The sequence below is a fragment of the Hyperolius riggenbachi genome, chromosome 3, assembly GCF_040937935.1.
Source record: "Hyperolius riggenbachi isolate aHypRig1 chromosome 3, aHypRig1.pri, whole genome shotgun sequence".
Classification (NCBI taxonomy): Eukaryota; Metazoa; Chordata; class Amphibia; order Anura; family Hyperoliidae; genus Hyperolius; species Hyperolius riggenbachi.
The window spans coordinates 450,430,781-450,453,478 of record NC_090648.1 but is presented as its reverse complement, the minus strand read 5'-3'; the positions used below and the strand labels follow the sequence as shown (position 1 = coordinate 450,453,478).

Genomic DNA, 22,698 nt, shown 5'->3' with positions numbered 1-22,698 from the left:
TAAGCCGTGTACACAGAGTGTCATTAAACACAATGCTATATATAGCGTGGCTGAGCGAGGTGCACAGTGGCAGTACACACAATGCTTTATAGTCAGGCTGAGCCGTGTACACAGAGTGTCAGTAAACAATGGTATATAGTCTGGCTGAGCGGTGTACACAGAGTGTCAGTAAACAACGGTATATAGTCTGGCTGAGCGGTGTACACAGAGTGGCAGTAAACACAATGCTATATATAGCGTGGCTGAGCGAGGTGCACAGTGGCAGTACACACAATGCTATATATAGCGTGGCTGAGTGAGGTGCACAGTGGCAGTACACACAATGCTATATATAGCGTGGCTGAGCGAGGTGCACAGTGGCAGTACACACAATGCTATATTAGTCAGGCTAAGCCGTGTACACAGAGTGTCAGAAAACACAATGCTATATATAGCGTGGCTGAGCGAGGTGCACAGTGGCAGTACACACAATGCTATATATAGCGTGGCTGAGCGAGGTGCACAGTGGCAGTACACACAATGCTATATATAGCGTGGCTGAGCGAGGTGCACAGTGGCAGTACACACAATGCTATATATAGCGTGGCTGAGCGAGGTGCACAGTGGCAGTACACACAATGCTATATATAGCATGGCTGAGCGAGGTGCACAGTGGCAGTACACACAATGCTATATATAGCGTGGCTGAGCGAGGTGCACAGTGGCAGTACACACAATGCTATATATAGCGTGGCTGAGCGAGGTGCACAGTGGCAGTACACACAATGCTATATATAGCGTGGCTGAGCGAGGTGCACAGTGGCAGTACACACAATGCTATATATAGCGTGGCTGAGCGAGGTGCACAGTGGCAGTACACACAATGCTATATTAGTCAGGCTAGCCTAAGCCGTGTACACAGAGTGTCAGAAAACACAATGCTATATATATAGCGTGGCTGAGCGAGGTGCACAGTGGCAGTACACACAATGCTATATATAGCGTGGCTGAGCGAGGTGCACAGTGGCAGTACACACAATGCTATATATAGCGTGGCTGAGCGAGGTGCACAGTGGCAGTACACACAATGCTATATATAGCGTGGCTGAGCGAGGTGCACAGTGGCAGTACACACAATGCTATATATAGCGTGGCTGAGCGAGGTGCACAGTGGCAGTACACACAATGCTATATATAGCGTGGCTGAGCGAGGTGCACAGTGGCAGTACACACAATGCTATATTAGTCAGGCTAAGCCGTGTACACAGAGTGTCAGAAAACACAATGCTATATATATAGCGTGGCTGAGCGAGGTGCACAGTGGCAGTACACACAATGCTATATATAGCGTGGCTGAGCGAGGTGCACAGTGGCAGTACACACAATGCTATATATAGCGTGGCTGAGCGAGGTGCACAGTGGCAGTACACACAATGCTATATTAGTCAGGCTAGCCTAAGCCGTGTACACAGAGTGTCAGAAAACACAATGCTATATATATAGCGTGGCTGAGCGAGGTGCACAGTGGCAGTACACACAATGCTATATATAGCGTGGCTGAGTGAGGTGCACAGTGGCAGTACACACAATGCTATATATAGCGTGGCTGAGCGAGGTGCACAGTGGCAGTACACACAATGCTATATATAGCGTGGCTGAGTGAGGTGCACAGTGGCAGTACACACAATGCTATATATAGCGTGGCTGAGCGAGGTGCACAGTGGCAGTACACACAATGCTATATATAGCGTGGCTGAGCGAGGTGCACAGTGGCAGTACACACAATGCTATATATAGCGTGGCTGAGCGAGGTGCACAGTGGCAGTACACACAATGCTATATTAGTCAGGCTAGCCTAAGCCGTGTACACAGAGTGTCAGAAAACACAATGCTATATATATAGCGTGGCTGAGCGAGGTACACAGTGGCAGTAAACAATGCTATATATAGTGTGGCTGAGCGAGCGGTGTACTACTGTTCCCAGCAGCGACACACAATGACTGGGGGGGACCCTGGCTAGCGTGGCTGGAGAGCGAACTACCCTGCCTGCCTACCCAAAGCTAAACCCACAGACAAATGGCGGAGATATGACGTGGTTCGGGTATTTATTTACCCGAACCACGTGACCGTTCGGCCAATCAGAGCGCGTTCGGGCCCGAACCACGTGACCCGTTTGGCCAATCACAGCGCTAGCCGAACGTTCGGGGAACGTTCGGCCATGCGCTCTTAGTTCGGCCATGTGGCCGAACGGTTTGGCCGAGCACCGTCAGGTGTTCGGCCGAACTCGAACATCACCCGAACAGGGTGATGTTCTGCAGAACCCGAACAGTGGCGAACACTGTTCGCCCAACACTATCTGTGACAAACAAACTGATCACCCTCAGCCACTCCAGCCCTCCTCAGTCAGGACAGCAGTGCCACCTCCTCCATTCTGCTCTGCAAGTCAAATGAAACACTGGTGCTTTCCTGCCTCCCCCCTTCTCACTCACTATCAGACTCCTCACATAGCACAACAAGCTGCTTTTCCCCATTGATGACCTCTTCACCTTGCTTCTCCTCTTACTCTGAACCGGCCCTGATTGTACTTATCTCATGTGCACTGCTTAGATCAATGCTGTAGAGCAATCTTATTAATGGCCAACTATAACTTTACTTAATTATTGCAATAATTTACGATTTGGTATTCTTTCCTTTAGAAAGATGGGTTAATGCTTTTGACCAACATCTCTATTATGAGTGTGGAAAATCTGAGAGCATCAGTATGATTATCAGGTAATAAAGAAATATTGCATACATCTAATAAGGGCGCCTGCAAAAAAAAGGGCATGGGATGTAGACGAAATTTTAAGATACTGTCTACAACAATATTTTTTTTGTTTCTTCACCGTTAACATAGAATAATAAATATGTTAAAATAACAGTAATAAAATCGCAAAATATAGTCTAACAATGAAAATGAAAATCTAGCTACAGTCATAATAGGCATAGTAAGACATTGGTAATTATCACCCATATTTTACTACAAGTGGGTCAGTTCCTTATGACTGGCGTACAGCTGATGTTTTCCCCTTATTCAAGAAGGGAAAAAAATCAGAGCCAGACAACTATAAACCTGTAAGCTTAACATCAGTTGTGTGTAAATTGATTGAAGGTATCCTAAGGGACGCTATACAAAATTATGTAGCACAGAATAATCTTATTTCAGTTTGACAGCATGGTTTTACTAAAGACAGGTCCCGTCTCACCAACATGCTCAGCTTTTATGAAGTTGTGAATGAAAATGTAGATCTTGGGAAAGCTATAGATCTAGTGTACTTGGACTTTGCAAAGGATTCTGACACTGTTCCCCACAATAGCCTGATGCAAAAGCTGAGGATACAGCCAGGGACTAGGAGGAGATGTGTGTATGTGGATAGAGAACTGGTTAACGAGGAGCTGTCAGCCATACTAGCTCAGAAAAAAAACACATATATAAATAGATAAATACTTGCTCTACTTACAGTGGGTTGCAAAAGTATTCGCCCCCCCCTTGAAGTTTTCCACATTTTGTCATATTACTGCCACAAACATGAATCAGTTTGATTGTAATTCCACGTGAAAGACCAACACAAAGGGCTCTATTCATAAAACCTTACCGCAAGTTTTCCGCTCAAAACAGCGGATTTTCCCGTCCATTTAGCAAAGTGGGCATTCATAAAAGCTGTTCCCGCATGAAAATCTACAATCCCCTAGCAGAGCGAGAAATTTCCGCCCTCTCCAGTGTTTTTCTAGATTTATCTAGAAAAAAGTAACAAAATGGCCATTCATAAAGGGTATCATTCATAAACAGGCTGTCGGTAGTGCGGGAAAACACCGTTCTTCTCCGCAACCGGTAATTAAGACTTCTGGGTGGGCATTCATAAAGAAGTCTGCCTGTTGCGGAAGAAGTGCGGAGGTTTTCTGGAGGAAGCTGGCGGCAGCGTGGCGGAAGACATGCGGAAACTTAAAAGCTGCCCGATTCCCTCCCTGCGCTGCTCTGTCTGATGCTGCTTGGGAGGTCCCTCCCATTCATTTATATGTATTCCGCCCGCCTATCGCTACTGTCGAGCAAGCGGTATTTTCCTTCCGGATACCGCTTGCTCTAATCTTTATGAATGGATGTGTTTGTTACTTTTTCTAGATTAATCTAGAAAAACTCCGCACAAGGCGGAAATGTATCGTTCTGTCACCTTTTCATGCGGAAAGAGCCTTTATGAATGGGGCTTATGCTGAGTGGTCGGGAAAGTCACCGGTGTTAAGCATTTCCGCATGCGGAAATGCTTTATGAATGATACCCAAAGTTTAGAGGAAGCGGTATGTGGACGGGAAATACCGCTTCCTCTGATTTTGCGGATTACATACAAGTGAATGGGACAGACCTCCCAGAGAGAGCAGCGCACGGAGGGACTCTGCCGGCTGAAGTGTTTCCGCATGCCTTCCGACAGCTTACCGCCAGCCTTCAGCGGGAGATCTCCGCACTTGCATCGCAGCTGGCAAGATTTTTTTGAATGACCACCCAGAAGTGTAAAATACCGCTGCGGTATTTTCCCTCCAGGAGTTTTTTCGCCACAACTTTTTTATGAATAGAGCCCAAAGTGGTGTACACATGAGAAGTGGAATGAAAATCATACATCATTCCAAACATTTTTTACAAATAAATAACTGCAAAGTGGTGTGTGCATAATTATTCGGCCCCCTTTGATCTGAGTGCAGTCAGTTGCCTATAGACATTGCCAAATGAGTGCTAATGACTAAATAGTGTGCACCTGTGTGTAATCTAATGTCAGTACAAATACAGCTGCTCTATGAGGGCCTCAGAGGTTGTCTAAGAGAATATTGGGAGCAACAACACCGTGAAGTCCAAAGAACACACAAGACAGGTCAGGGATCAAGTTATTGAGAAATTTAAAGCAGGCTTAGGCTACAAAAAGATTTCCAAAGCCTTCAACATCCCACGGAGCACTGTTCAAGCGATCATTCAGAAATGGAAGGAGAATGGCACAACTGTAAACCTACCAAGACAAGGCCATCCACCTAAACTCAACGGCCGAACAAGGAGAACGCTGATCAGAAATGCAGTCAAGAGGCCCATGGTGACTCTGGAGGAGCTGCAGAGATCTACAGTTCAGGTGGGGTAATCTGTCCATAGGAAAACTATTAGTCACGCACTGTACATAGTTGGCATTTATGGAAGAGTGGCAAGAAGAAAGCCATGGTTAACAGAAAGCATAAGAAGTCCCGTTTGCAGTTCACCACAAGCCATGTGGTCCACAGCAACCATGTGGAAGAAGGTGCTCTGGTCAGATGAGACCAAAATGGAACTTTTTGGCCAAAATGCAAAACGCTATGTGTGGCGGAAAACTAACACTGCACATCACTCTGAACACACCATCCCCACTGTCAAATATGGTGGTGGCAGCATCATGTTCTGGGGGTGCTTCTCTTCAGCAGGGACAGGAAAGCTGGTCAGAGTTGATGGGAAGATGGATGGAGACAAATACAGGGCAAACTTGGAAGAAAACCTCTTGGAGTCTGCAAAAGACTTGAGACTAGGGCGGAGGTTCACCTTCCAGCAGGACAATGACCCTAAACATAAAGCCAGGACAACAATGGAATGGTTTAAAAAAAAAAAAAACATATCTATGTGTTAGAATGGCCCAGTCAAAGTCCAGATCTAAATCCAATCGAGAATCTGTGGCAAGATCTGAAAACTGCTGTTCACAAACGCTGTCCATCTAATCTGACTGAGCTGGAGCTGTTTTGCAAAGAAGAATGGGCAAGGATTTCAGTCTCTAGATGTGCAAAGCTGGTAGAGACATACCCTAAAGGACTGGCAGCTGTAATTGCAGCAAAAAGTGGTTCTACAAAGTATTGACTCAGGGAGCCGAATAATTACGCACACCCCACTTTGCAGTTATTTATTTGTAAAAAATGTTTGGAATGATGTATGATTTTCGATCCACTTCTCACATGTACTACACTTTGTATTGGTCTTCCATGTGGAATTCCAATAAAATTGATGCATGTTTGTGGCAGTAATGTCATAAAATGTGGAAAACTTCAAGGGGGCCGAATACTTTTGCAACCCACTGTACATATATGTATTGCAAGTGCAACTGTCGGGCATAAAATAAAAAATCAATTCTTGATTTTTATCTCGTAAACAAGTAATAAGGAATCTAACCAGGCAATCCAAAAGTTAAAATCACTATTACTTTTCTTGTTGATAAATGATCATTCCCCAGTTTACCTGACTCTTACTTGGTACACAAAAAGGAAGTTGCAGGGCATGCTGGGTTATCCTTTTTTTTGTTTCTATACTTCCTCCTTAGACTTAACTAATGCAGCCTGATTGGCTGAAGACTCTTTCCCTTCTGTTTTCCCCTCCCACACCTCTGTTCCTCTCTGATTGGCCAATATTTCTCATGCTGAGACAATGCACTTATAGTGAAGGGCGGGCAAATCAGGCAGAGGAAAGTAAGGCAGGAAGTGACATCAGGATTGGCTTCAAAATAGCCACACTTAAAATAGGAAATGCTAATCACATAAAATGCATATCACATAAATAGCCAGAGTCACTTAAACATAACTAGGAAGAGTTATCTGGCAACTGTGCTGGCAGGTCTGGCTTTCTGCTGTTCTAAAGGACCCCCTCACATGCTCCCACGGGCCTCCCATTTAGGCACTACAACTCCCAGCATGCCCCCATATAAGAACCACAGCTCTCTGCATGCCCCATAGAGGCACCACAGTACCTGACATACCCTCCCCCATTGAGGCACCACAGCCCCCACCATGCCTCCCCTAGAGGCTCCACATGCTGGGTGGTGCCTCTATGGTGTCATGCTGAGTGCTGTGGTGCTGAATTTTTTGTAATATGCATGATGAGGGGTGTGGTGGGAGGGTGGTTAGAGGAGAGGCAGGGGTGTGTCTTAAAGTCCCAACTCTTTATTATAAGTTAGGCATATCTCCAATCTCTCCACCTTTGATATGTTTGTGAATTCTGATCAGGCCCACAATAAGTACATTACTAAGGCTAACACCGTGTTGTAAACTAAGGTGGTGTGATACTGCGGTCTGGGAGATTATCTTACTGGGGTCTGGGAGATTATTTTACTGGGGTCTGGGAGATGATCTTCACCCTGTTCTATATGTGTTTCCAGTGATCATAACAATAAGCATGAGGACCGTGTTTGGGATTTCAGCTGCAAGAACACTTTTGAGGCTCCTGCCTATTGTTCCTGGACTGGATTCCAGAATCACTATGATGAAGCGTTTTCATTCATTTGTTTCCATGGCTCTGTCTTAGCAGGCGTGGAAAGCATCCATGACAACAAGCATGAAGATAGGAGGTGAGTGATGCTCTAATTAAACACAGGTAATGTTGTTAAATCACTCGGTCCCCTCAGGATCTTAAAGTGGACCTGAACTCTGGCACAGGTCAAAAGGAAAACAGAGAGAATTGCACTCGGTATGTATTTAGATAGTTTAGCCTATCTAACTCCCCCTTATATGTGACTAAGCACAAGTTGTAATTTTATCCCTCAGCTGTGTCAGCTGACTGCCACGGCAGAGAGCTCAGTGGTAAATACACAACTTTAACATGTCTGCTTCCATGAAAGCAGGAAGTAGACACTGCAGATTTATTACAGGCAGGGCCGCCATCAGAAATTTTGGGGCCCCTCACACATCATCAGGCCTGGACCCCCCCCCCCCCTCCCTGGGCTCACCCACTGGTTGCCGTGCCTGCCCACTTGCCACCCCACCCCGTGTCCGTGCGCGAAGTGCGCTGCGACGAAAAATGTGCATGGCTCCAACATTGAAGAAAACGGCACGCACAGTGTGATGCGGCAAAAAGTGGGCGTGATCATGGCATGTTGTGGGTGCAGCCAAATACTAGCAAAATACATGTAGTCCCCGGTTAACAAATGAGATAGGGACTTGTAGGTCCGTTCTTATCCTTTATCCGTTCTCTTTTGTCCCCCTCTTTACTTCCTGTGCCTCTTTTGTTCCCCTTCTGTTTCACCTCAGTTTGTGCCTCTTTTGTGTCCCTCTGTGTGACCTCATGTTCCCGTCTCATCTCTTTTCTCCCTGTGCCTCTTTTGTCCGCCTCTATTCCCCTTGTGCCTCTTTTATCCCCCTGTGTTAACTCCTGTCCCCTTCTGTCTCAGCTCATCCCACTGCCCTAGCCAGGTATAGGTGCCCCCATTATAGGTATCCAGGCATAGGTGCCCCCAGTATAGGTATCCAGGCATAGGTTCCCCCAGTATAAGTAGCCAACTATAGGTGGTGCCCCGGTATAGGTAGCCAGGTACAGGTGCCCCCAGTATAGGTAGCAAGTTATAGGCACCCCAGTATAGGTGGTACCCCAGTATAGGTAGCCAGGTACAGGTGGTGCCCTCAGTAAAGGTAGCCAAGTATAGGTGGTGCCGCAGTATAAGTAGCCAGGTATAGGTGGTGCCCCAGTAGAGGTAGCTAGTTATAGCTGGTTCCAGCCCCAGTATAGGTAGCCAGGTGTAGATGATGGCCCACTATAGGTAGCCTGTAGCCAGATATAGGTAGTGCCCCAGTATGGAAATTCCGCTGTTGCGGGCTCACTCATCTGCTCCCCACGTTCAAGCGCTGATGTCACTCTTCTCTCAGTGCTGTAATGCGGTGTGCTGGTTAGTGAGCCACAGGCCCGCAGCCAGCACATGCGGCCCTTCCAGCACTTTGGGGGCCCCGGGGGCCCCAGAAGCCCTGGGCCCCTCACTGCAGTGTCAATTGTACCCCCTGATGGCTGCCCTGATTACAGGATTTGTATGAGCTGTAACAAAGAAATGTTTTTCTTTAAAGGATACTTTGGTCCTCATGAAAATTTAAAAATGCAGGCTGGAGTGCTCTGCGCAGACGCACTGTCACAACTGCATAGTGCGCCTGCGTAGAGCACTCCCAGCTGGGGGCGTGAGATCAAAGGAAGCACATTGCCAGGCAGCGCCTTTGCAGTCTTCGTCAACCCACCTGACCAGGAAGTAGCTTTGGAGGGTCATTGCATCATAACGGAGGGGGAAGGAGGAAAATGGGGAGAGCGGTTGGCATGAGGAGAGCCCACTACACATTAATAGTCCAATAGTGTTAGCGCTTAAATGGTATCCTGGGGTTATGGACCCGATACTGTCTCTGAATCCTTCAAATTGTTAGCGATGTCTCCACATACAGTCAACCCTCAGACGAGATAAGCGTAAGATAGAAAGGGAGACAATGGCCTCAATTCACTAAGCTTATCTCCTGTCTTTAATAACTCTTCTGAGCTGTTTCTACAGTTATCGCCATAGTGATAACTGTAGAAACAGCTCAGAAGAGTTATTAAAGACAGTAGATAAGCTTAGTGAATTGAGGCCATAATATAGTGTAATAACGTCAGGCACTATATGTAACCTCCACCTTGCATACAGCACATCATATTTATCTCCATTTAACCACTTCAGTCTATCTGGATGGATATATCCGTCCAGATAGACTGTGCTGCTGCCGCTGCCTGCCGTTACCCCCCCCCCCCCCCCCCTGCCCCAATCAGTGAATGGGAGTATAATTCCCGTTCACCGTTCTAAGTCCCCCTCAAAAAAAACGACGGTTTCTTATCAGAGGCAGTGGTATTTCTGTCCTCTTTGTAGCTCTTGGAAGCGTGATCGTACACTTCCAGGACTTTGACTGTGGCCATCTTGTGGCCAAGTAGTAAACTACACCCACATACATTTTTTTTTTATTAAAGTATTACATTATTTTACATTTAAAATAATCTGTTTCCCTCCCACACCAAAAATTACCCAAATGCATTTTTTAATAAAAAATAAAAATAAAAAAAATTACAATTAAAAAACAACAACAACAACATAGTTACCTAAGGGTCTGAACGTTTTAAATATACATGTCAAGAGAGTATCTTATTATATTTTTTAAAATTATAAGCTTGTAAATAGTGATGGACGCAAATTGAAAAAATGCACCTTTATTTCTAAATAAAATATCGGCGCCAAAAATTGTGATAGGGACATCATTTAAATGGTGTAATAATCGGGACAAATGGGCAAATAAAATACATGAGTTTTAATTACAGTAGCATGTATTAATTTTAAACTATAATGGCCAAAAACTGAGAAATAATGATTTTTTCCATTTCCATTTATAAAAAAATAATTCTGAGCAAAATGTACTACCCAAAGAAAGCCTAATTAGTGGCGGAAACAAGATAAAGATCAATTAATTGTGATAAGTAGTGATAAAGTTATTGGCGAATGAATGGGAGGAGAACGGTGCTCGGATGCATACGATTTTCGACATTGTAGGCTGAAGTGGTTAAACAATACCAGTTGCCTGGCAGTCTGCATGTATCAATACTATCTGAATCACACACCTGAAACAAGCATGCGGCAAATCCAGTCAAACAACTGAGTTAGGCCCCATTCACACTAGAAAGCGCAAAACGCGAAAAAAAAACACTGAACACTGCGGCGATTTTTCTGCGATCACGTTTAGCGCTTCTATAGCACTGAACCGCGATCGCCGGGAAATCACCTGAAAATGATGCAGGCGACGCGTTTGTGTTTCGTGATTTGTGGAAATTACCGTAAATCGCCCAAGTAAGAACGGGCCCATAGGGGTTAATTACACTAGCGCTTTCAAAAGCACTAGCGTTTGAGCGTTTTGCCAAAATCGCCGGCAAAACGCTCAAGTGTGAATGGGCCCTAAAGGTGGCCACTAATGATCCTAACTTTTTCACGCACTTTTACCAAATCTGTAGTATAAGAGTAAAATGAGTGACTAAAATGAATGGATAATTTAGGCAGCCCCTTATATTACATAGAAATGGTAAGATTGGATGAAAAAGACTGGATCATTAGTGGCCACAATTAGAGTATTATAGTTAGCAGAGTATCAGCAGGACTGCCAGAAAACGTGCATTGTTTAAAGGGTACCTTAAAGGGTACCTGTAGTGGAAAAAAAATGCCCCTGTGGGGTGCTCACCTTGGGAGGGGGAAGCCTCTAAAACCTTTCCCCTATCCTCCTATGCAGTCTTGTTGCAGCTGTGGGATCCCTGAGAGTCCCCATGTCACCTCTTTGTGCGTGTGCAGTGGCTCTGTCCGGAGGAGGAAGCCTCTTTAGGATCCATAGGCTTCCCCCTAGTGAGGTATGTATCTAAAACTGCGCCAAGCAAACCTCACAGGCAGGGGCATAACTACAAAGCATGTGGCACCCAGCAATGTTTTGATGCCCCCCCCCCCCCCCCACTGTTCACACCCTTCCTCTTGCCTCTCCTGTTGACCCTCACAGCCTGGGGGTAGGCATCTTGCAGAGGTCACAAAACAAGTGTGTACATCATTATCTTCACACCCAGAACAAGTGTAGCCACAACACCTGATCAGGATCCCTTTATTGAAGGGAGTGAGGTAGTAGTTGGAGTTCCCTCAGAGCTCTGGACCCCCTGCAGTCGCAAGGTCTACTCCCCTGTGGTTATGACCCTGCTCAACATCCTATGAGTACCTTTAGGATTTCACAGGTCATTTTGAGGAATTTGGTTTCTAGACTACTCCTCACTGTGACGAACATTACGGAAAGTCGTGCGCAAGCGCCAACGATTTTCGTATGGTCGTGCACAATTGCTGTCAGTCATGTGTCAATGTACAATAGATGTCCTTTTTCCTCTCTTCTTACTGAGAGCAACAGTAACCTTCCCCCACATCCTGTGTCAGGAAAGAATTTCACAAGTGGCCAGCTCTCCTGGGCAGAAGCCATTTGGCCACTCAGCTCATCTCCCCCAAGCCAGCTCAGACTGGCTGAGATAAAAATTCCCTCCAAGCTCATAGCCTCAAACAAAGGGAACGTTAATTTATTAATAATTCAAAATAGGTTTGGCACAGCAAGACAAAAATTACATTTCCTGATACCTAGGAAACAGTTCTGTCATTCACCTGAATTATAATTTTCTAGCTATCAGGAATCAATAGAGAAACCACTTTATCCGGCCTGTGTAGAGCGCAGGCGATAGAATATGCATGTATAGCCTCGTTTGATGCAGGGTCGCAAGCCGCTTATGAATATAGTCTCGGATTTGCGATGCGCCAATCTGGGGCGGAGTTACAGATTATTAATAAACGGTACTTTTCTTGCTCTGTGTCTGGGGGGCGGCAACCTTGCCTCCAGGAGATAACCCTGCCTTAAACACACCTACTTTCCAGGTAGTGACAGCCCCAAACTCAGGTCCTATAAAAGTGGGGCAGGACCAAACCTGCCCAGTTCTCCAATTTTCATCGACCAGGAAAGTCCAGGCATGTGCTGAAGGAGAACCCGGCGCAAGCTGTGTACAAAGGACTCTTAACCTGAATGCCTACTTTAAACTGGACTATTTTTCTTCATTCTTCACATGGACTGCTCAGCTAACTAAGTAAGAATTTTCTGATTTTATTCCCTTTTATTTTTAAGCTCTGTGTGTATATGTTAATTGGTGTATATAACTGTATGTAATGCATTTTTGTTATTAACACCCGCTCAGTGCCGGCGTGCGTCTACGAGACGCACGCCGCACTAGTGGAAACGAGCCCTAAAATGAGTGACTATAATGAATGGATAATTTAGGCAGCCCCTTATATTACATAGAAATGGTAAGATTGGATGAAAAAGACTGAATCATTAGAGTATTAGTGTTAGCAGAGTATCAGCAGGACTGCCAAAAAACATGTATTATTTAAAGGGTACCTGAAGTGGAAAAAAAATGCCCCTATGGGGTGCTCACCTTGGGAGGGAAAAGCCTCTGGGACCTTTCCCCTATCCTCCTACGCAGTCTTGTTTCAGCTGTGGGATCCCTGGGAGTCCCCATGTCTCCTCTTTGTGCGTGTGCACTGTGCAGTGGCTCTGTCCGGAGGAGGAAGTCTCTTTAGGATCCATAGGCTTCCCCCTACCAACATAACTACAAAGCATAACTACAAAGCATGTGGCCCCCAGCAATGTTTTGATGGGGCCCCCCACTGTTCACACCCTTCCTCTTGCGTCTCCTGGTGACCCTCATAGCCTGGGGATGGGCATCTTGCAGGGGTCACAAATCAAGTGTATACATCATTATCTTCACACCCAGAAAAAGTGTAGCCACAACACCTGATCCGGATCTCTTTATTGAAGGGAGTGAGGTAGTAGTTGGAGTTCCCTCAGAGCTCTGGACCCCCTGCAGTCACAAGGTCTACTCCCCTGTGGTTAGGACCCTGCTCACAGGTTTGCTATAAAAAGAAACAAATACAATTAAAAGACAACTGTCCTGGAGGTTGCCCTTCCTTATCCCTCTCAACACAGTTGTTCTTTAATTGTTACAGCACATCAAGTCACAGGAATAAGACGACAACTGGGGTGCTCTGTAGAGAGGAGATCTTCAAACAAATTAGGGTCTCAAAACAAATTAGGGGCTTAAATTAAGATAAAGGGTATTATCCACATACTCAGGGCCGGTTCTAGACTTTTTGCTGCCTGAAGCAAACTTGTGATTTGGAATGATCGCACAGTGCCTGACAATTTGCCCCACACAATATAGCCGTGTTGCGACCCCCAAAAAACCCTTAGTATAGGTAGACAGGTAAAGGTGCCCCCCATATAGAAAGCCAGGTATAGGTGCCCCCAGTATAAGTAGCCAGGTATAGGTGCCTGCAATATAGGTTGCAAAGTATAAGTGCCTCCAGTATAGGCAGCCAAGTATAGGTGCCCCCAGTATAGGTAACCAAGTATAGGTACCCCCAGTATAGGTAGCCAGGTAGAGGTACCCCCAGTATAGGTAGCCAAGTATAGGTGCCCCCAGTATAGGTAGCCAGGTAGAGGTACCCCCAGTATAGGTAGCCAAGTATAGGTGCCCCCAGTATAGGTAGCCAGGTAGAGGTACCCCCAGTATAGGTAGCCAAGTATAGGTGCCCCCAGTATAGGTAGCCAGGTAGAGGTACCCCCAGTATAGGTAGCCAAGTATAGGTGCCCCCAGTATAGGTAGCCAGGTAGAGGTACCCCCAGTATAGGCAGCAAACTATAGGTGCCCCCAGTATAGGTAGCCAGGTAGAGGTACCCCCAGTATAGGTAGCCAAGTAAAGGTGCCCCGATTATAGGTTGCCAAGTATAGGTGCCTCCAGTATAGGCAGCCAAGTATAATTGCCCCAAGTATAAATAGCCAAGTATAGGTGCCCCCAGTATAGATAGCCAGGTATAGGTGCCCCTAGTATCGGTAGCTAGATATAGGTGCTCCAGTATAGGTAGGTATTTGTGCCCCCAGTATAGGTTAGCCAGTTTAGGTAGGCAGGTATAGGTGGCCCCAGTATAGATAGCCTGGTATAGTTGCCCCCTGTATAGGTTAGCCAAGTAGGTGCACCCAGTAGGTAGACAGCCTGTCCCCCCTCACTTCTCAGCCACTGCTGTTTACCTTCTGGAGCCGGGCGGCCCCTCCTCCACCACAGTATTAGATTCCCCTCGCTAGACTTCAGATTAGCGGTGATCAGCAGGCTGCAGTGGAGAGATGGGAGAGTGTTTCCCCTGGTAACAGCGCATATACGGGAAGTAAGTACTTCCTGTATATGCACCACTACGTTAACTGCTCTAAAGTTTTTTCTGCTGCACTAGATGCACAATTTTGGATATTTTTAGTGGAAGAATTCAGTTACACTGATAGTAGCCCTGACTTGGCAGCATGCAATCTCCCAACCCCCCCCCCCCCCCCCCCCACCCCTTCCTGTTTGCAGGCATGTAGTACTTAGTACTGGTGCTATTTTAGTGTACCAGTAGTGCACTTTGCCCTGTATATTACTGGGCTATGAGCAAACACTGCTCCTTGTGCCATAATGTCACACATCCTTCTAAACAAATGCAGTTTTCTGGGCCTGGACACTATCCGCATGGAGTTTTTATGTTCTCCTCATGTTCGCATGCGTTCCTTTTAGGCATGCGTTCCTTTCACAGGTTATTATAGACCCTTAGGTTATTATGGACAGATGACATACTATATATATATATATATATATATATATATATATATATATATATATATATACTGGATATACTGTATATATAAATGTATGTGTGACGATCATTTGAAAACGCCTTGACTGATTTCAACAATTCCTTACTACCTGGGATATGTTCTGGATCCAAAAGCTCACAAACTTGGTCATTGAGTGTTTGTGTGTTAAGTTTAGAAAAAGTGGGCGGAGCCATCAGCCAAATACATACCTGGGCAACGCCGGGTCTTTCGCTAGTGAAACATATAACTGGGGGGATACTTTTATGTAGCACATCCTAGAGGTCTGCTTTAAATGAGGAATTTTATAACCACAGATCAACACTCTTCCTTCAACAATCGAAAAAATAATTTTATTTTTTTTTAAAGCGTTTTCTATTTGTGTGATACAGTATTTTTTAGATGGTCTGGAATCATAAAAAAAAAAATCTTTTGTGTTTTAGATGGAAGTTCCTCTGCTGTGAAGGATCAGTGAAGGTTAACCATGCCTGCAGCTGGAGTGACTATGTCAATGACTTTGATGGGTACTTGAGATGGGACGCACCTGCTAACCGGTTCCTCACGGGAATGGAAAGCTATCACGATAATAAAAGAGAGTAAGTGTGCCACTGCAGATTACAAGCTATTAACCACTTCACCTCCAAGGGTTTTTCCCCTTAAAAAAAAACAGAGCAATTTTCACCTGTCAGTACACCTTCCATTCATTCCCCAATAACTTTATTTCTACTTATCACAACAAAATCTATATCTTGTTTTTTCATCACCAATTAGGCTTTCTTCAGTGAGTACTAATGGAGAAAATGTAGAAAAAAATGATAAAATGTATTATTTCTCAGTTTTCAGCCATTATAGTTTTAAAATAATACATGCTACCGTAATTAAAACCCACACATTTTAATTGCCTATTTGTCCCGGTTATTGCAACATTTAACATTTTTCCCTAGTACAATGTATTGCGCCAATATTTTATTTGGAAATAAAGGTGCATTTTTTCAGTTTTGCGTCCATCACTAATTACAAGCTCCCGATCGGCAGCGGTAATGAGCGCAGGAACTCACGGGATCGCGCATCGGTAAAGGGACATAGTAGCTACGCCCCTGAAAGAAGATATGGGAATTTGCAGGGATGTAGTTACTCGTCCCAGGGGAGGGGAAGTAGTTAGCGTACCTAAGGTAAAAATTACAGGTTCTGTCTCAATGAAGACCGTGTGTGTGCGCACGTACTTTCAGCGGATATCTTAATTTCAGGGAAACCTGTTATCTGAAGATAGACTTTTACAGTAGAATCTCCTTATAGTAAACGCTGATATTGTAAACCTCTGGCTATAGTGAACTGAGTCTCCAGGTCCCTTACTTGAAGGTCTCTTGAAGTGTACTATGAACCAGAATCTTACTGTATTAAAATTCTGGGTTGGTAAAGCAAACTTGAATTGCGCAGTGCAAATAAAAGAAAACCAAAAACCTGCAGCTATTTGGAATTGCCAACAATTAACGGCGAATCCAAAAATTGCTATGCTAATGAACGTGGATGGAGGTAAGCCCACTGGAGCAATTTGATAAATTGCAACCACTTAGCATGCAACATTTTTTGCAGTTGTGATTTCCCTCCCTCCCCCCCCCCCCCCAACAAAAAAGAAAAAATAAGAAAGAAATTGCAACCACTTTTGCAAGCTTTCGCTGGCACTAAGGTAAGATCACAGCAAAAAATGTCAGCAATTGCTGCTGGAATTGCTTTACAAACTGCCAGCAAAAATGCTGAGTGATTGCCATCCGCAATTTCTAGTAGATGGCCAGCCATAGAGTAATGTATAACCGACTCCCGGATCAATATTGACAGGGTGCAGTATGAACTTAATATCAAACTATGTCACCGTAATGGCCTCAATTCTAGTATGCTTACCGTTCGTTTTACCGCATACATTTTTTTTTTTTTTTTACTGCATGCAGGAAAAGCAGTTTGCTCAAGTCCAGTCTTATCAGCTGAGCGACAGACTTTACACATGCCCGATTTGATGTCCAAACGACCCGTCGTTTGGACGTCCAAATGACGGGTCGTTTGCGAAAATATGACGTGTGTACGAGCCTTAAGACCTGCCTGTACCTGGCGGTAAAGTCAATTTGTTGCATTTTGCTGTTTTTAGTGTTCTTCCTATTCAGACTGTAATAGAAAAGAATAGTAGAAATAAAACTCCAAATATTTACTGGATTTTTTTTTCTATAATAGGGGATGTGCTACATAATCAAATACGCACCCCCCCCCCCCCCTCCTCCCAAAAAAATAAAATAAAACTCTTACAAAGATTATCCTAACTTGTGAAAGACAAAGACTTATTATTTACCGCATGTTTACTGCTGAAATACCGCACTTTTAACAGCATTTTAGGAAACGTGGAAAAATCTTTTAGACTTGCCAAAAAGACGGAAAATACCGATTGCGGTATTTTACCGACTTTTTTTTTTACCACATATAGCTACCAGAATCAAGGCCAACGTCCTCCATAATGATTACAAAGCATATAGTTTTGCCGTCTTGCAGATATATAACCCAGCTTTGTAAAACTGGGTTGCACTTACTTCTGATGTTGCGTCCACTTTAAATTGTCTGTAGAGTGCCACAAACATTTTCTCAACTCTGTATCCTGTTTCATTTTTTCGTATAATTATTATTTTTCTTTTCTAGGGACAGACGTTGGAAATACTACTCCTGTGAAAAGAGTATCTGAAGTACAATCATTCTTTCTTGGAGTGGATTGCATGTGTAATACCACCTCCAATCTGTTGGCGGCATTATACCATTTTCTACACATAATTCTATAATAAACTTTCTGCCACCCAAAAATGATGTAGCAAATATGAATTTATGACTACTAGACACACACAACAATCATTTATTCCATTACTGTACCTATTCTGTATTTGTCCAGATGAGTTTGTTGAAGCTTTCCTTGCAACCAGGGCCTTTTAAAAAGGAATGATCTCTTAAAAGTGACACTGAAGCAAAAGACCCCCCCCTAAAACTTACAATATAATGAATTGTATGTGTAGTATGGTTAATTAATAGAACATGTGCAGCAGAAGCAAGAAGAGAGTCTCATTTTTATTTTTCAGTTCTATAGCAGTTTTTCTATAACATTGCATCATTCGCTAATATTTGCAGTTTACAAACTACACTGTATTTTACATGATGAAGCAGAGCAAAGATAATGACCCTTTGAACTTCCTGCAGTAAAAGCTTAAAAAACAGCGAGAGACATGTTGAGGTAAGTGCTTCAGAACACAGCAATGAATCCTACCCAAGTTGGGTCGGACAGCTCAGAGAAGCTCTTTTGCATAGATAACTGAAGTTTCTCAACTCTTCCTTTACTGGAAACAATGAGACTCATATTTAACCTACGTATGTTCTATTTCTTAGCTGTGCTACACATACAAATCATTGGGCCATATACTATTGCTGAACTCGCCAGCACTAAGCACTGGCGAGTTAATCTAGGTGATGCAGGCATCGCCTAATCCTATTTAATTTAAGACCCCCCCAGGCGGAAAAGAACTCGTTTTGGCGATATAATCGCCCAGCGAGTTCTTTACACGGTATCTAATTACCCTTTTCATGCCTCCGGGAAGTGATGCTTCCCAGCAGACATGAGCATTAGCTTAGACCTGCAAAGAGCTGGTCTAAACCAGCTAATGCACGACATTGCCGCAGCCAGAGCCATTTTATTGGCTTAGACAGCGGACCAATGGGGAGCCCTGGCTTCAGATTCAAAGATGCTTTGCCGGGGCTCCTATGTGGACAGTAATTACAGTGATAGATACACTAATTACGCAACAGAATATACATTGATGGCGTTGGGTGATTAGCGGCGGTATGTGTCTGTAAAGGGGTGACCGGCAGACCTACGTGGGGGGCTTCTAAGGTGTGCGGCGACCAGACTGGGAGCTCTGGAGGTCTCCTTATTAAAGGAGACCCCCAGATGCTGCGGTGGAAGATGACGGCAATGTTCTGCGAGTGCGCCCACATGTGTGGGGAGTGAGGCCGTGGTGCTGAAGGACAGCACCACAGCGTAAACTTCGCTCCCCATCGCCCGGTAAAAGGGAGCATCGCTCAGGCTTTCGCCTAAGTAATGCTCCCTAACGATCGGCCATCGCACGAAGGATATGGGCAATAGGATTTGCCAGTAATCCTCATGCGATGGCAAGGTGATAAGTAGCTCGCATCTGCAAGCTACTTGTCACCTTGAATAGGATATAGGCCATTATGTCATAAGTTTAGTTTCACTTCAGATTCCCTTTATAAACTTTGAAGCGAACCCCTAATTCACTTTCTTCCTAGTGGTTCTTGTTTTACTGTGCTATCACTGGATGCCTTGTGCCTAACACTTCTCCCTTTTTGCATACATTTTTCAAAAATATAATCACTATTATCCAAGACAGAAATGACACCGGTGCTTCAGGTAATCTTCCCAAATCAAGTCTGCGTCACACCAGCAGCAAAACAAATGTGAGCATCAATAAGGATTTTAACTACTACACCTCATGGTTGTATTTCCCTTCATGCCAAGAGCCATTTTCACCTGTCAGCACTCATCCCATTTATTTGGCTATAACCTTACCACTGCTTATCAAACCTAAATGATCTAACTTGTTTGTAAACTTGTTTTTTTTGCCACAAATTAGGTTGTTTTTTTTTGGTGCGATACATATTTTTAGTAATTACTTAATTATTTTCTATGCACTGTAAAGCGAAAAAATAGAGAAATAGTGTGTGGTGTGTTTTTTTTTTTTTTTCATTTTTTTTCCTTAATTCCATCTCCTATATAGTTTTAAAATAAACTATGCTACCGTAGATAAAAACTCACACATTTTGTTTGCCCATTTTTCCTAACAGAGTAACCAAGCAGCTCAGGGTGACCCAAAACCACTAGTAAAGTATAGGGGACTAAAAGAGACCGAAAAGCCCTCCTACTAAAAAGCAATGTTTGGTGTGATTTGCCTTCTTAAAAACAGAAGGTACTTGCGATAATTCAGCTTTAAGGCCTAGTGCACACCAGAGCGGTTCGGCTACGGTTTGCGATCCGCTTGCGGGTGCGGATCTGCTAGGGTAATGTATTTCAATGGGCTGGTGCACACCAGAGCGGGAGGTGTTTTGCAGAAACGCATACTCCCGGGCTGCTGCAGATTTTGGATTGCGGATGCGTTTCTGCCTCAATGTTAAGTATAGGAAAAACGCAAACCGCTCTGAAAAACGGCACTTCAGAGCGGTTTGCCAGGCATTTTTTGTTACAGTAGCTGTTCAGTAACAGCTTTACTGTAACAATACATGAAATCTACTACACCAAAAACGCTTCCCAAAACCGCAAAATGCTAGCTGAAACGCTACAGAAAAATAAGAAAAAGCGTTTCAAAATCTGCTAGCATTTTGCGGATCTGCTAGCGGTTTTTGGTGTGCACCAGGCCATAGTGAACATCTGTAGTTACCCACAATGCAGCAAAGTGCCTCAAACTGCTATGCCCCTAAAGCCAGGCTTGCATCCAAAACCGCTGGTTTATAGCGAGCCTATAACTTTAAATTTTACAGAGCCACATGAACTTCACATGCAGACAGCCTGTTTCGGACTTTTGGTCCTCCTTACTCTATAAACCAGTGGTTCTGGAAGAAAACATGGCTTCAGCAAAATAGAGATAATTTGCATACTCAGTAGCCGTGCATTGTGGGTAACCACAGATGTTCACTTAACCACTTGAGAACAGCAGTGTTAAAAACCCTTAAAGACTAGGCCATTTTTCACAAATAGGGCCACTGCAGCTTTAAGGCCTCACTGCAGGGCCACACAACACAGCACACAAGCGATCCCCCCCCCCCCCCCCTCTTTTCTCTGATCGCTCCCCCAGTGTTTTTTTTTTTTAAATTTATTTGTAAATAAAATTGTGTATTTTTTAATTTATTCATCAAGTGGCCCCTCCTTACCTCCGCCAGCCTATTACTGTGACCGGTTGTCATAGGCTTCAGCCTATGACAGCGGATCACCCCTGAGCCAATGGAGGGGACAGCTGTTTCACACTGCTGTACTCAGTACAGCGCTGCCTTAGATCGCAGCGCTGTACAGGTGTATTAGACAGTGATTGCCGCCGGGAGACTGATGGCGGAGCTCCGCTCCATAATTCATGTGGAGGTGCACGCGCATTAGCGCGCGATTTCCTGCAATCCCCGCCCCAACGACCTTACGCCGATCTGCGTTAGGTGGTCCTGGGGCTGCGGCCGTGGCCAAGCCCATCGGCGTGACACTGTCGGCAAGAGATTAAAGCTGAATTATCACAAGTACCTTCGGTTTTAAGAAGGTAAATCATACCAAGCATTTGTCCTATCAAAACATTTAAATAATGTTCCTAGTACAATGTATGGCAACCAGGCATGCTCAAATCAGAACTATCCAGGTATCTCCCGAATTCGATCGGGATATCTCCCAGTAAACCAGTGCGGGGGGGGGGGGGGGGTGTCAATCTTACCTGTCTGACGTCTTCTTGCTCTGTCCCTCAGCGCCTTCTTGCTCTGTCCCTCGGCGCCTCCCACGACACGCTTCAAGCGGTGGTCACGTGACGTCAAACCCTTCCTCCTTCCGGGTTGAAGGAGGAAGTGTTTGGAGTCACGTGATGCGCGTGGAGCGCATCGTGGGAGGCACCGAGGGACGGAGCAAGAAGACGTCAGACAGGTAAGATTGACCCCCCCCGCACAGGTTTACTGGGAGATATCCGGATAGAACTATCCGGGTATCTCCCGAATTCGGATTTCAGCAGGCCTGATGGCAACAATATACAGTGGTTTGCAAACGTATTTGGTCCCCTTGAAGTTTTCCACATTTTGTCATATTACTGCCACAACCATGAATCAATTTTAATGGACTTCCATGTAAAAGACCAATACAAAGTGGTGTACGCGTGAGAAGTGGAACAAAAATCATGTTTCCAAACATTAAAAAAACTGCAAAGTGGGGTGTGCGTAATTATTCAGCCCCCTGAGTCAATACTTTGTAGAACCACCTTTTTGCTGCAGTTACAGCTGCCATTCTTTTAGGGTATGTCTCTACCAGCTTTGCACATCCTAGAGACTAAAATCCTTGCCCATTCTTCTCTGCAAAACAGCTCCAGCTCAGTCAGATTAGATGGATAGCGTTTGTGAACAGCAGTTTTCAGATCTTGCCACAGATTCTCGATTGGAATTAGATCTGGACTTTGACTGGGCCATTCTAACACATGGATATATTTTGTTTTAAACTATTCCATTGTTTCCCTGGCTTTATGTTTAGGGTCGGTGTCCTGCTGGAAGGTGAACCTCCGCCCCAGTCTCAAGTCTTTTGCAGACGCCAAGAGGTTTTCTTCCAAGATTACCCTGTATTTGGCTCCATCCATCTTCCCATCAACTCTGACCAGCTTCCCTGTTCCTGCTGAAGAGAAGCACCCCCAGAGCATGATGCTGCCACCACATTTGACAGTGGGGATGGTGTGTTCGGAGTGATGTGCAGTGTTAGTTTTCCACCACGCATAGCGTTTTGCATTTTGGCCAGAAAGTTCCATTTTGGTCTCATCTTACCAGAGCACCTTCTTCCACGTTTGCTGTGTCCCCCACATGGCTTGTGGCAAACGGGACTTCTTATGCTTTTCTGTTAGCAATGGCATTCTTCTTGCCACTCTTCC

General features: G+C 44.7%; 1 protein-coding gene across 1 annotated transcript in view; it reads left to right on the top strand.

Annotated features, from left to right (window-relative positions):
• The window catches only part of LOC137562400 (hemagglutinin/amebocyte aggregation factor-like), a 60,420-nt gene extending 42,688 nt beyond the window's left edge, over nt 1–17,732 (top strand). Inside the window, exons 3-6 of the mRNA XM_068273740.1 lie at nt 2,676–2,751; nt 7,161–7,349; nt 15,454–15,606; nt 17,690–17,732. Coding sequence (XP_068129841.1) covers nt 2,676–2,751; nt 7,161–7,349; nt 15,454–15,606; nt 17,690–17,732 — 461 coding nt within the window. The remainder of the gene's footprint in view (nt 1–2,675; nt 2,752–7,160; nt 7,350–15,453; nt 15,607–17,689) is intronic.
• Nucleotides 17,733–22,698: the final 4,966 nt, after the last annotated feature.